The 13,155-nt window shown below is 45.5% G+C and overlaps 3 protein-coding genes across 3 annotated transcripts; 2 read left to right on the top strand and 1 right to left on the bottom strand.

The window, feature by feature from the left end:
* Nucleotides 1–56: 56 nt before the first annotated feature.
* Nucleotides 57–4,887, top strand: I203_101357 (uncharacterized protein; the record flags this gene model as incomplete). Its single annotated transcript, XM_065516865.1, has 6 exons — nucleotides 57–262; nucleotides 326–763; nucleotides 814–1,512; nucleotides 1,572–3,038; nucleotides 3,113–4,665; nucleotides 4,745–4,887. The coding sequence occupies 6 exons, from the start codon at nucleotides 57–59 to the stop codon at nucleotides 4,885–4,887; spliced, it is 4,506 nt and encodes a 1,501-aa protein (XP_065373683.1).
* A 436-nt stretch (nucleotides 4,888–5,323) lies between these two features.
* Nucleotides 5,324–10,033, top strand: I203_101356 (uncharacterized protein; the record flags this gene model as incomplete). Its single annotated transcript, XM_065516864.1, has 6 exons — nucleotides 5,324–5,804; nucleotides 5,880–6,296; nucleotides 6,387–6,692; nucleotides 6,763–7,671; nucleotides 7,735–8,774; nucleotides 8,855–10,033. The coding sequence occupies 6 exons, from the start codon at nucleotides 5,324–5,326 to the stop codon at nucleotides 10,031–10,033; spliced, it is 4,332 nt and encodes a 1,443-aa protein (XP_065373682.1).
* A 578-nt stretch (nucleotides 10,034–10,611) lies between these two features.
* On the bottom strand, nucleotides 10,612–12,768 carry I203_101355 (uncharacterized protein; the record flags this gene model as incomplete). The annotated part of the gene is made up of 12 exons (XM_065516863.1): nucleotides 10,612–10,669; nucleotides 10,733–10,930; nucleotides 10,996–11,014; nucleotides 11,109–11,298; nucleotides 11,404–11,558; nucleotides 11,617–11,664; nucleotides 11,722–11,875; nucleotides 11,957–12,127; nucleotides 12,205–12,296; nucleotides 12,368–12,474; nucleotides 12,538–12,600; nucleotides 12,683–12,768. 12 exons carry the CDS (start codon nucleotides 12,766–12,768, stop codon nucleotides 10,612–10,614), a joined length of 1,341 nt encoding a protein of 446 aa, XP_065373681.1.
* Nucleotides 12,769–13,155: the final 387 nt, after the last annotated feature.

Below are 13,155 nucleotides of genomic sequence, written 5' to 3'. Positions count from 1 at the left end.
ACCTTGGACCTTCATCCCAACCCCACTGTCGCATCTCTGCGAGTCTAACCTCTCAGATGTTGCCGATAGACCCATCCTCATCTTCAGCGCCCGCTTCGTCACACTTCAGCAAGCCATCGTCTTCTCCTGACGGCATCTCCAATGGTGGCGAGGGATCGTCGTCCGCGAACCAGAACCAGCTGTTAGGTCATGAGGGCTATACCAGATCGCCTCACGATGTGATGCAGGGTATGCAGGCTCTGTTGAATAGTTTCAACAATGGGTGAGCATCATCTTTCTTAACCCACCCCAAAGCTCACAGCTGACGTACCTTATCTTTTTCCAGCTCATCTCCTTCATCATCTTCTTTCCCCCCAGTACCACGATTTCATCCTAATCCTTTCCCTTCATCTGCTCCGCAACAAAACACCAAACCCAGTATACCTCCTTCACAACCTCAGCCTCAGCCTCAGCAAGATGTCAAACCTGTCTTTCAGATAAAGCAGGAACCTCAACCTTTCCAGCAGAATATCCCACCACCTCAACAAGAGATCAAACCCTTCCATTCGATTCCTCCCCCAGCCGGTCCCTCCAGGTTACCCAATCCTCCCTCGGCTGAGGCGCCCTTACCGACTCCCGCATCATTACAAACTTCCAATCAATCGAGTGCGAATGGATCCCACAGTCATGGAGGGCTGAGGTCGGATCCTCCACGGCGGATGTATGAAGTTGATGGAATACCTATGATTACCCCTTCGCTGGACGATCTGTCGAACAGTAATAGGTAAGTCATTCTTGACACCAGATCGCGTGCTGATACTGACTCTTTCCTAGCTCCAATCAACTTTTCCTCCAAGGTGACCCTCAGTTCTCGGACAAATCTCGAGTTGAGACAGCAATAAGAGTAATCATTGACATCTTACGATTCTGCCCCATTCCTACACCCATGCGACCCATCCACCCATCTCTTCATCCATTGCTACCTCGTGATTCCAATGGCAACCTCCTCATGGCGTTTGAACGCATAGCAACTTTCCACGGTTTACGCTTACAAGCCGGGACAACTACCAAGGCAAGTTCGAAGAAACAACTTCAAGCTGGACCAATACCCAAAGAACATCTAGCCTACGTGGAAACTTCTGTTTACATGTCTGGAGACAATGGTCGGAGGGTGTATGTTTGTAAGCGATGTAGGAACAGAGAGGCAAGGAGAAGGGCATCGAAGGAGGTCAACAGGAAAAGATTACCTAATTCAGACTCAGATACTTCTTCCTCACAGGTCAAACCTAGACACTCGCTCGTCCCATCGTCTCAAGATTACATCACAGGTGAGAATCCAGATCAATATGATCCTCATAGGAATGGTCAGATGGTAGAAGAGCCATCTTGGGATCCGGAACATAGAGATTGGAGACATGAGATCGTCCTCTTCAATTCCCCTCCGGAAGTCAAGATGGAAGATGGAAGTTGTAATTGGTTACCCTTTAGAGTGGTCTGTTACGGAAAATGTCATGGTGAGAAAGTGGGATTCAAGTGAGTTTATCCGTCTTACAATACTATCAGAGTGCTTCCTGTCTAACGTGATGCTACAGGATCAAATTCACGTTGCGGACATGGGATGGACGTATCATTGCTACTTCCACTACTAAACCTATACGTATAACGGATGATCACAAAACCGAACCCAAGACCAAATCCAAGATTGATGGACTAACTTCAAACCAAACGCAACCTGCTGTTCCTAGGCAGAGGAAAGGACGTCAAAGTACCGCATCATCAAGACGACAATCACCTGCACCTTCCGAGAGTGAAAGTGTGCAGTCATTCTCAGAAGCTGGTGCAGTCCTGCAGAAACAAACACCATTGGTACGAGCAGGTAAACCATACGAACGACCTCCATCTCAATCACCCGCAATGGGCACTATTCCCATCGATAATTTCATGTCTAACGGATTTCAGAGGCATGGATCTACCACTTCGCTTCAATCACTTCACCAACAACCAGATGTCATGTCTCAAAGACCACCTCAACAGCAGCAGCAGCAGCAGCAATCTTCCGCTGACTTCAATATGCAGCAAGTCAACAACACCGTCAGTCCTGGTATACTTAGAGGTCCTCAGTTCCCACTCAACAATCAAATGGAAATCAATAACGGTTTGCAGAATAACGGTCAACCTCCTGCAGCCACCAACCTGACTAGCCCTCGGTCACATATGATGTCGCTCAATGGGCATAATGACATGTTGTTCTCTCAGAACATCCAATCACCTAACAACTTTATGTCCACATTGGGTTTGACTGGTCAAACAGCTAGTGCTCAGCCTTCGATGATCTTCAGTAACGACACAACCGACGTGGAGATGTCAAGTGCCATGACAGGTGGATTGGACGATATATTCGCTGCATCAAGCCATACCTCCATCTCATCGATGAGCGACGGTGGATCAGTATTCTCAGGGTTCGGTGAAGATCGATCATCTGCGATGTTCAGCGAAAGCGGTATACCTCCAGCTTCAGCAACAGACATTGACCAGTTCCTCGACTATACAGGTGGAGAACACGCGGATGTATCGAATCCATTCCATCAACCCATGCAACATCAACCTGATCTGGGAATGTTCCTCAACAACAATGTCTCGCCGCCTGCCGGAGTCAGCTTGCCGCCTTTGCCGTTTGATCATCTGCACTTATCACCCACTGCCAACCAAATGGATCTTTCCCATGCGGCTCAAGCACAGCAAGATCAATCTATATCAGACATGTTGGCCGCGATGGCACAATTACCAGCTCAAGCTCAAATCACACATGTGATACCTGGAGATGGCCCCATGGCTGGAGGAACGAAGATTGCCATTGCTGGCAAGTTCTTCTCCCCTGGTATGGTGATTGTCTTCGGGCAACGACCGGCACCAACGGACTTCGTCAGCGATAGTTTCGTACAATGCAAATTACCTCCGTCGAGTTTCCCTGGTGAGGTCGAAGTGACTGTTCAAGGTGCTTTCAAAATACCCGGTCAGAACAGTCAGATGTTCAGGTATAACGAAATGGATAAGGATCTGTAAGTGTACAACACCTTCGAGGGGTCAGACTAAGGACACAGCTAATAATTTTGTGTGTATTACGATGTAATAGAATGAGATTGGCATTGGAAGTTCGAAACCAATATAATGGATCGTCCAGCGATGCTGCTTACCGACTTGCGCATCATGTTGCCACGAGATCGGCGACGAATAGTGAATGGAGCGAAAGATCAAGCTCAAACTCACCCATGTCTGGTCCATCCCCTGGCGACCAAGATGACGATATAGCCGATCAATCCGACTCTACAGATGGTAACGGCAAACAATCTATCAAGACCAACACCAACGCCAACGATACCCTCCAGTCTACCATCATCAACTTTTTGGCTTCCATTGATGAAAATGCGCCTGGATCGTTGCGAGCTAGTGGAGCGATCAACCATAAGAATGATGCTGAACAGACGTTACTCCATATCGCCACCGTCATGGGATACCATAGATTGGTCAGAAGGTTGATTGTGGTCGGGGCGCATCTAGACGTCCAAGACATCAATGGATATACCCCCTTGGCGTTCGCTGCGTTATGTGGAAGACAAACATGTGCGAGAGTACTAGTAGAAGCCGGAGCCTCATATGATCGACCAACCGCGTATGGGGAGATGCCTTTGGATTTGGCGAAATATTCGGAACATTCTCAAGTTGAAGCGTTGTTATTATCGGCTGTTTGGTCGACATCGACCTCGGCTAAAGCTGGGGTTGACCCGCTGCCCGAGGTGGATGTAGGGTCGAATAGCGGATACGAAGGAAGTAACGTCAGTGAAATTGATGATGATAACCCGTCTTCTGGATCCGAGGTCGAAGATGAATTAGATCATTTGGAGAAAATCAGAATCTCGAGAAAGAAAAGTACCAGTAGGAGAGGACGTAGTGGTCATTCACATTCGGCGTCTTTCTCACGTGGTAAAAATAAAGATAAGGAAAAGGAGAAATCAATTTCGAAATCGCCAAAGCCGAAATCTAGAAGACCAAGCTTACAACATTCTGAATCTACTGGTACGACCGCGACTGCCACCGCTACTGCCCCTGCTCCTGCGACCGATACTGAACTTCATCAACATGATAAGGATGATCATCCTCCACCTCCATATGCACCCCGCGAGAATTCCACTACGCCTGCGAATCCATCTGCATCTGCAGGTTGGATGTCACGAACTTTCTCATCGACTTCACAGAAGATACCTAATGCCGTCTGGGATAGGTTACCTATACCTCACTCGATGTTCAATCACCCTCATAATCCCGATAAGCACGCTGCTGGGGATAATGAGCAACAACAACAAGGATGGGTAGCTTTCCCCGCGCCGTCCTGGGAGACACTTTCGAAGATGGCTACTAATCCTGAAGAAGTCAAGCTCTTCACTCAGGCGATGGCTGCCGCTGCATTCAATGCGGTTGTTCAAAGTGGGATTACCACTCCAGTTGATTCCGGACCTTCGTCCAGACATGCGAAATACCGAGAGAGGGAAGATGACGAGTCGAGACGTCTAAGGAGGAGAAGGAAATCTGGCGGTGCCCATACGAATGAAGCGCCAAGGGGAATGGGTAGAGAGCAGAGGAGTAGTGGGAGTGTTAGTCCGAGTGAGAAGGTGGTCAAACATGTTAAGCGTGAGTAATGGCCTGATCGTCACTCAATGGGGTTGTTCTTGAATTGTAGCTGACCTATTGTGTTTTGTGGTGTACACAGGCGACAGAATGTTATACCTCTTCTGGTTACCCATCTTACTATTCGTAGGATTTTGGTTATTGGTTTCTGCTTTACCCATAGCCACAGGGTTCTGTCTCATTTACGCTAGACAGATCACGAAAGCTATCAAGCAGCGTATGTAGTTGAAAGTTTCCTTACATTTCCATCTGTTCGTTTGTTTCTGTGTGTGTATATATTATAATATGATATGATTCCAAGATTGATGATGTTTTTACAGATCATTCGTGAACCCATTGATAGAATAGGGTTGATCTCTCACACATGCATTGCATCTCATGTCATAGCTGGGATGTCTGGATTCAGGGTGAACTGAAGTAGGGAGGTGGAGGTGGTCCAGGCGGGAATGATGCAAAGTTGACTGATCATCTACTCGTACATCAAAGTTGAGAGATCAACAAGTCAGAGGGTCACATAAACATGAGTATACTTGAGAACTAGTTCTTCCCTTGTTGACCATCTTATAACCTCTTCTTTTCTGCTCGTTCACGAAATCAACGATACTCTTACGATTAACCTTTACGAATTGCGAACTAACGACTTTCATTCCTTCATCCTGTCATGGACATCATCCACAAGCTCAACCCATTCCATCGCCCCTCCTCATCCCTCCGCTCATCACATACCCCAACACCCACACCAGCTTTCTCCAATGCCCGACCGTCCTCGTCTTTAGAAAGCGATCATACCTACCCTTCTATCGATTCTACCATCCCTCCTCGTTCATACGAGGAAGGCCGATACCTGGCTACTCCCGATCCAGTCCCACCTCTTTCACCCGCTAGGAAAACCGGACATCATCGTACGCCCTCTATCCTCAGATCATTGGCACATCATCCGAGTCTCTCTGCGCTGAAGAATAAATCGAAGAAGAAACGAAAGGCCAGAGATGAAGTTCTACCACCCTTACCTTCGCCTGTGCTTATTAGTGGCAATGGCGCTGAGATGGGCATGGTGTCAGAACGAAACAAGCTGAGGAAGAATAGTCTCAAGGTTAGTAGGAGCGTACCGAGAGATTTGAGGTTGAGCGATGAGTACCATGGTCAGTTGTATATCCAGTCTCTCTCACAGTGGATAGCTTTCACTGATTCAAGTGGATCGATTGATGGCTTTCTAGAAGATCCAATCCCACCTCTCCCACTTTTACCATCAACACTTCACAACTCCCAGACTCGTTCTGCATCAAGCGCAACATCAAGATCAAGATCTAACTCCATTACACCGGTGCTAAATAAGCAAATGTCAATCCGACGTAAACCCGCTCCATCACCCCAACTTGAAGATATCCTATACTCCAACCCGAAATTTCATCACAGTGTGGGCATGGGCCATGACGATTTCCACACACCCGAGAGTATGAGAGTGAGAATGCAATTCGAAATTGACTTATCTACAAGATCAACCTCGTTCGATATTGATCAAAGTCCTTCTATGTCAGGTAAGAGGGATGGTCTAAGGCTTGGTGTGGATAGTCCGAGAAGACGAAGGTACATGAGCTTTGATCAGAGAATAAGTCCTGAGAACGGCAAAATCCGTGAGTTCCACCTTTTCATTATCTCTAGGACTAAATGGTAGCGAGAGTTTGAAGTGACTCACGATTGATTTTACTATATTTATACGATAGGAAACCTGTCTTCTCCCGCTGATACACCATCTCGACCGCCTCTTGCAAATCGCTCGTACCCTGCTCCAATCGCTGATCGATCCCACCTATACGCCCAGTCCCTCTATGCTGATTCGACCACTTTCTTCTCGACTGACTTCGGTGCTCCACCGTCTCAAGCCCTTGATTGGACTGAGGAGCCAATTCAACAAGATGCTTTCGACATGTTTGTTGATAACGGCACTCTGCCTCCCGGTACACCTGGTGGAAAGAAGGAGGATCTGCAAAGAGGGGTATTGAGCGACGGAGCAAAGCATGAGAAAGACGGTGAGCCAATTCTCAGCTAAGAGTTTGGAGAGGGAAATCAGCTGATCCCCAAGTTTTGCCATTTGTATAGCTGTGAGGTTTTTCTCAAGGGATACTTATCCACCTGTATCGCCTTCAAACTCAGTGTCTCCAGATACAACGCCCTCGAAACCACCGGCTAGAATCTCACCTGCACGATCGATAGATCACAGATCGCCAGCCAAACATAGAAGAGCAGAGTCGAGTCCTGCCTGTTCACCTATCCGAAGATTCCCTTCAAAATCCAAGGAAAGCGAGTTTTCACGAGCCGCTAAGAGATCCTCATCACCTTTCGAAGTCAAACTATCTGCGAACGTTACCAAGCGAATGTCTTTGGATGCTTTTGGTGCTACTCCAATCACATCATGCTTCGGTGACGATGCTGATGGTAATTTGGAAGAAGTATTAGAACGTGAGGATGAAGAGGAAGCCCATGATCACACAGATCGTTCGTATAGAAATAATGATCGACTCCAGGATGAGGGCTTGGAAGGTTATGAAGCGCACGAATTATCCAATATCACAGAATCACCTTTCTCAGAAGACCATTCTACCACCTATCAGATATCCATAGTTGATCATACTCCCATCAATCAACATACGACTACAGATACGAGTACCAAATTCTTCACTCCTTTTTCTCCCTCGCTTTCAGCTCAAGGATTGCCTCTCCCAACATCCCCTACTTCGCCATTACCGTTGCTCCGAAAAAAATATCTCTCAGCACCTCCACTTTCGGTGACGAATAGCTTGTTGGAAGCTCATGCTGATCATACCAAGGCTTTGAAGGATCAACTAAAAGCTGGGGAGTTTATGATGGACGTGTTGAAGTCGGAAAATGAGGAGTTGAAAACTGTGATGAAAAATATTAGACAGGAGAAGGAACAGCAGATCATCGATATGAAGAGTAGGAATGCCGAATTGGAGGTATGGAAAGAGAATTGTGAAAGTAAGGATTTAGGCGAGTCAGCTTCTTTTCAAGCGCCGATCACTGCAAGCTGACCGCTCACTTGCCTGAATATAGCCATCAACCAGCTCAGACAAGCCATGAAGGAGAACGAAGAGTTCTTTGAGAGGCTTCAAGAAGCCCATGACGAACTTGCCGATCGATGTGCAGCTCTGGAAGAAGAGAACCTATTGATGAAGGTTGATCATGATGCGACTGCAAAATTGATCCACAACCTCAAGAGAGAAAACGAGGTCTCGCAGGTGGAAAGTCAAAAAGCGAAAGGATTAAAAAATGAGAATGATGAATTGGAAATGGTGATATTCGAATTGAGAAGAGAGATGAAATGGGCTGAGAATCAGATCGAAGTTAAGAATAAACTTCTGGTAGAGAAGGACAAGGTGATCGAAGAGAGGGGTAGGATGATTGGCGAGAAAGAGAAAGTAGAAGAGGAGCTTGGGAGGATGCGAAGGGAGTTGGAGGAGAAGAAGGAGCTTCTCGAGAGGTCCCAATTGGAATCCCAACACTCTTCTGCCACTTTGACTGAAAGCTTGTCTGTGTCGTCGCATCAGGTTGTATCGATGAGAGAACAACTCGTACAAAAGCATAACATTATAGGACATTTGGAAGATGATCTCAAAGAATCACGGAATCATTTGACAGATCATCAAGATATCATCCAAAACCAGAAATCGCAGATCAAAGAAGGAGAAATGAGCATACACGAACAGGAATTCACCATTTCCACTCTTCGAGAGCAGCTGGATTCAGCTCAGCAATCCGTTCAATCGTTCAACTTGTTCCTCCAGGAGAAAGACGAGAAGATCTCTTCTCTCTTGGCCGAGTCATGCTCCCTGCATGATGGAGTCAAATCGCTAAAGATTGAATTGGTTGAAAAGGAGAAGATCATCTCAGCATTAAAAGAGGGAGTTGAGATCGCCCGATTTGAGAAGAACGAAAGAAGATTCCAAAGCGAAATTGAGATTGGCCAATTACATGAACAATTGGAAGAACTGACTAGAAGTAGTGCAGAGAGGGAATGGGCGGGAAGACAGGGGACGGAGATGATTGCGAGGTTGATGGAGGAGAAGCGAGTGTGGGAGGAAGAGAAGGAAGAGGTGAGTGGTATTTGCCCAAATATCATCATGCCAATCAGACACGATTAATTCCGGCAGCTAATGTCAATGTTCATGTTTAGTTAATCGAAATGATCAATCAAAACTCTCATGACGAAGAATCGGCTTCTAATCTCCGCGATCAGATTACCAATCTTGAAAATCAACTTTCCTCCCTAAAATACCATTATGAATCTCTTCAGTCCGAATTGGAAGAGACTCGATCGTCTGTCCAACACAAAAATACCCTCATTCATGCTCAAGAAGCCGAGCTGGAAACTTTGAGGTTGACAATACAGCAGAACGAACAGTCACTCTCGCATACCACCGAATCGTTTGAGAAACAACTGAAAGACTCTATCAGGGTCGTCGAAAGATTGAGGGAGAGAATAGAAGAACTGGAAATACAACTTGAATCCCGGGAAAGGGCATTGAAGGAGTTGATATTGAAGAATGAAAATGTCAAACAAACTGAAGAAGGTATCAATTCAAGTTTGAAAGCTTTCATCAACGAGATTGATCAATTGAAATTATCTGAAACCAAACTTCGCAACGAGCTGCATGAGGTGAGAAAGGCTAGTTCGGGAGATATATTCAATATGGAAGAATTGAGGAAGAAAGTCAAAGGGTTAGAAGAGGATAAAGAGTTTTTGAATATTGCTTTGCAAAGTAAAGAATTGGAACTAGCTCTGTCGAATCGAACTGCAGCTCATTCGAAGAAGACAGTTCCATCTACACCGTCCACATCTTCTACCATCAGAGGGATCGGAGCAGGAAGTTCTTCAGTCAGGAATTCAATGTCGTACTCTACTTCCAGAATACCTAATACCCCCACACCTTCTACTGGTATGGATAATACACCTTTACCTAGACGATTAGCCACTTCCACTTCTGCCACTCCGAGTTCGGCTGCAGCTTTGAACAGGTCAAGAAGAGAGACGATCTCGCATTCGAGTACAACGAATACTACCAATCCCACAGGCAGTGCGCTAAATAGGTCGAGGAGAGATACTATCGCCAGTGCTGGAAGGGTGGCACTGGGTAACAGTACCAAACATAATACACCTTCACCATCGGAACAAGCCAATAACACTCAATCGAAACCGTCTTCATCGATTGAGAGTGGATTATCGACGACTGCAGGGTCTACGATGAAGAAAGTGGAACGAAGGACTAGTCTTCCTGTGTTAGTGAGAAGACCAAGTAGCGTGATGTCTTCTACTTCCAAGAGAGAGAGTTTATCAAGAGTTGATGAAGTGTGAACAAGTAGATGTAGATAAACAAATCATCATATCCTGTTCGAATTTTTGGTTGATTTACATATAACAGTCAGTTGGACAATTTGGGTATACAGTACTTAGTCACTTGAGTGTAATAATTTTTATGTGATAGATGGAAAGTCAAGTACTGAACTTACAATGTATAGTAGCTTACGTTGTGTATACTTTATACTGTACATAAATGATCTGAATGAATGGAATGGAATGGGATGAACTGCATGATGACTTATCGATCTGACATGTGAGAGAGATGCTACGTCATGTCAATTCTTGGATGTGACTGTATTGTCCATTCACTTTCACACGGACAATGGTCATTTACATTCGTTTGATACTGTAAGACATGCAGGGTATATATAAACAAATGATATGTATGATATAATCTCATGAGAATAATGTGTTTTAATCTGTATTTACGAATCGATTGCAAAAAGCACAAGGATACTCTATTCACTTTGTTCAACCTAAAAGTTATGGTACACCTCCCCCCTCTATTCCGTGTCTATTAGCAAGATATCACCAGCACCAGCAGTCGGTGTTGCCATCTCAAGTTGACATTGTTATATACCAGCGGCCATACTTAAAGCATTCAAAGAGGCATCAGGATTATACGAGTAACTGATATGGAAACAAACGTAAGAATTAATATTCATATACATACAAATAGGGGAAAACACTCACTTGAAACATTGTTGTTGCAGTTGATATTCAGCTCTTCTCTTCAATGGATTAGGACTCCATTCAGGACCTGGTCTATCAATCTCGAGATCCAGAGTCAGGTCGTATGACCTAGCGTCGTTCACTTTGAAATGGATGGAACCCTTCAGTCGCTCGCCTTTGTTAGCTGCTAATGGTTCTGGAAGTAACAGACGAGCTTGTCTAGAGTATGAATAAAGTTTTTAGCTTGGGACAAATTCATCGACAAAGTGTCAACGGTCACTCACTGCCAATGAGTTCTAGCCGCTGTCAAATCCACGAGCAATGGCAAATACACACGTCAGCTCAATATGCTACACATAATACCATAGGGTTGACAGATGCATTCGAGCCGACTCACCACTAGGTCCAGTAGACAACTTAACCGCCAATCCATCTTTCGGTGGTACGGGCGTAGGACCAGGATTCAACGGTGATTCCTGTGACATCCACTGCCAATTACCGGTAGATGATATTGGGTAATTCCAATTCGGATCTTCCGAAGTTGGGAGTTGACGCGGATAGAAATCTAGGTCAAACCACGATGCGAGCTACGTCAAGCATCATTAGCAATTGATTGTCCGCCTTTCATAACACACAAATTGCTTCCGGTGAATCAGGATTGCACACGACATGGGTTGGATGGGATCACTCACCCCATGTATCAAAGCTGTCCTGTGAACGACGAAATCCACCGGTATCGTGAATTCTAATAGATCTTCTTTCGTACATGTGTAAAAATCGAACGATTTGGGTGTACATGCTGTCGATACTAACGAAGAGGGAGGAAACATCCCAACTACCGGCTGAGCTGTATTGGTAATATCAGCTACAGTCACCATGCGACAGATAAACTCTTGTTAGCTTACCGAATACTTCTTCCCTAGCAGCAGGATATAACTCCTTAAAGTCGGTCCCTTGAACTTTATGATCAGCTGCTGTTTCGTGAAGCGGTCCATGAAATCACAGCTCACCAAACAGAGTAGTATTGAAAAACTGAGCTTTCTGATCCGTCTCATTGTACAACCCCTCATCTGAGAAGGGACAAAAGAATATCTGTCCTGCAGAAGGTAGCAGTTGTCCATCCGGTTTAAGGAATAAGTCTCTAGCTAAGATGAACGATTCAACCTATGTCACACACCATCTCACTAATAAGTTATATTCCCCCACAGCAGGCAGAGCGTAGCTGAGCATTCATCAACGACTCACCATTCTCTCATGGAGCAACATGACACCTATAGGTTCTGAAATGATAGTATCCACTTTCCCATTCTGCAAAACTTGTTCTTGCACTTTGGCATCTTCCACCATACCTCTGACTATCCGTATACGGTCCTTTAGGTGAGCATTGTTCTTACCAGCATTGGCAGCTTTGGTCAGCTACACAAGAAGGGTTTAGTCAGCTGATCTACTGAGGGTCAATACACAACCGATGTGGGTTATCAGTCATCACACACAATTTCAATCTTCTCGGCCATCGAAGAAGCTTCTAACGCTATTACTTCCTTGGCGCCAGCCTGGGCAGACATATATGACAATATGCCAGATCCTATACCTCAAGAGTCAGCTTTTTCTTCACTGCATTCTGGACGGCTTTCTTTTGCAGCAGATTCAACTCACCAGCACCGACATCCAGCACAATCTTATTTTTGAACGCCACTTCACCATTACCCAATATAGCTTTTCGGTATGTCCCAGTACGTGAGATGTCACCTATCATGTTCGCTCTGCACTCGCAACATCATGGGCATGAGCTTAGACTGACCTCCGAAAGATTGCAGAAAGCTCACTGATTCTGTAATGATGAATAGAAGTTGAAATAGAAATCATGATCTTTGTTCTTCTCTTCTTTCCTATTTGAACACATCGACCTGGACATCAGCTCTGCATGAGGCCAGAGGCGAGGCAGGCAGAAAGATGGGCGACTGGACTTACTTGTCAGCATGAGTTTTCGAGGGAGTGGCAACATGCCCATTCGTGTGGGCGTTGCCATCAACGTTGATCTCGCTGTCTACTTCCATTTTGATAGACTGGCGTTTTTGAGTTTCTATTTCAAGGTTGGAACAACTGACTGTAGCTCTTGAGTAGCGGGAAACAGGTGATGGACTGTAGCAAGATTCGACCAAGCGGCGTGACTACCAGTACAAGACACGGTGTATGAGTCTATGGAGGGACATCAAGTGAATGTTGAATCAAGCAGATATATATAAAAATGTTTTCGCTTGGACCTGTTTTTGAGATAGATTCCTTTGAGATGATATATACACAGATTATGGTGATACCACGTGGGTCGATTCCGATTCACTCGTGCTAAAATGCGGAGTCTCCACTCGAGCGGTCAGTTACCGGTCACCATACTCGCCGAGCGTTTCAATCCATTGTGCCGTATACTCGTACTGGTGGTACTC

Source organism: Kwoniella mangroviensis (assembly GCF_000507465.2).
Source record: "Kwoniella mangroviensis CBS 8507 chromosome 1 map unlocalized Ctg01, whole genome shotgun sequence".
Lineage (NCBI taxonomy): Eukaryota > Fungi > Basidiomycota > Tremellomycetes > Tremellales > Cryptococcaceae > Kwoniella > Kwoniella mangrovensis.
The sequence above is the reverse complement of the archived record's forward strand: the minus strand, read 5'-3'. Positions and strand labels throughout refer to the sequence as shown.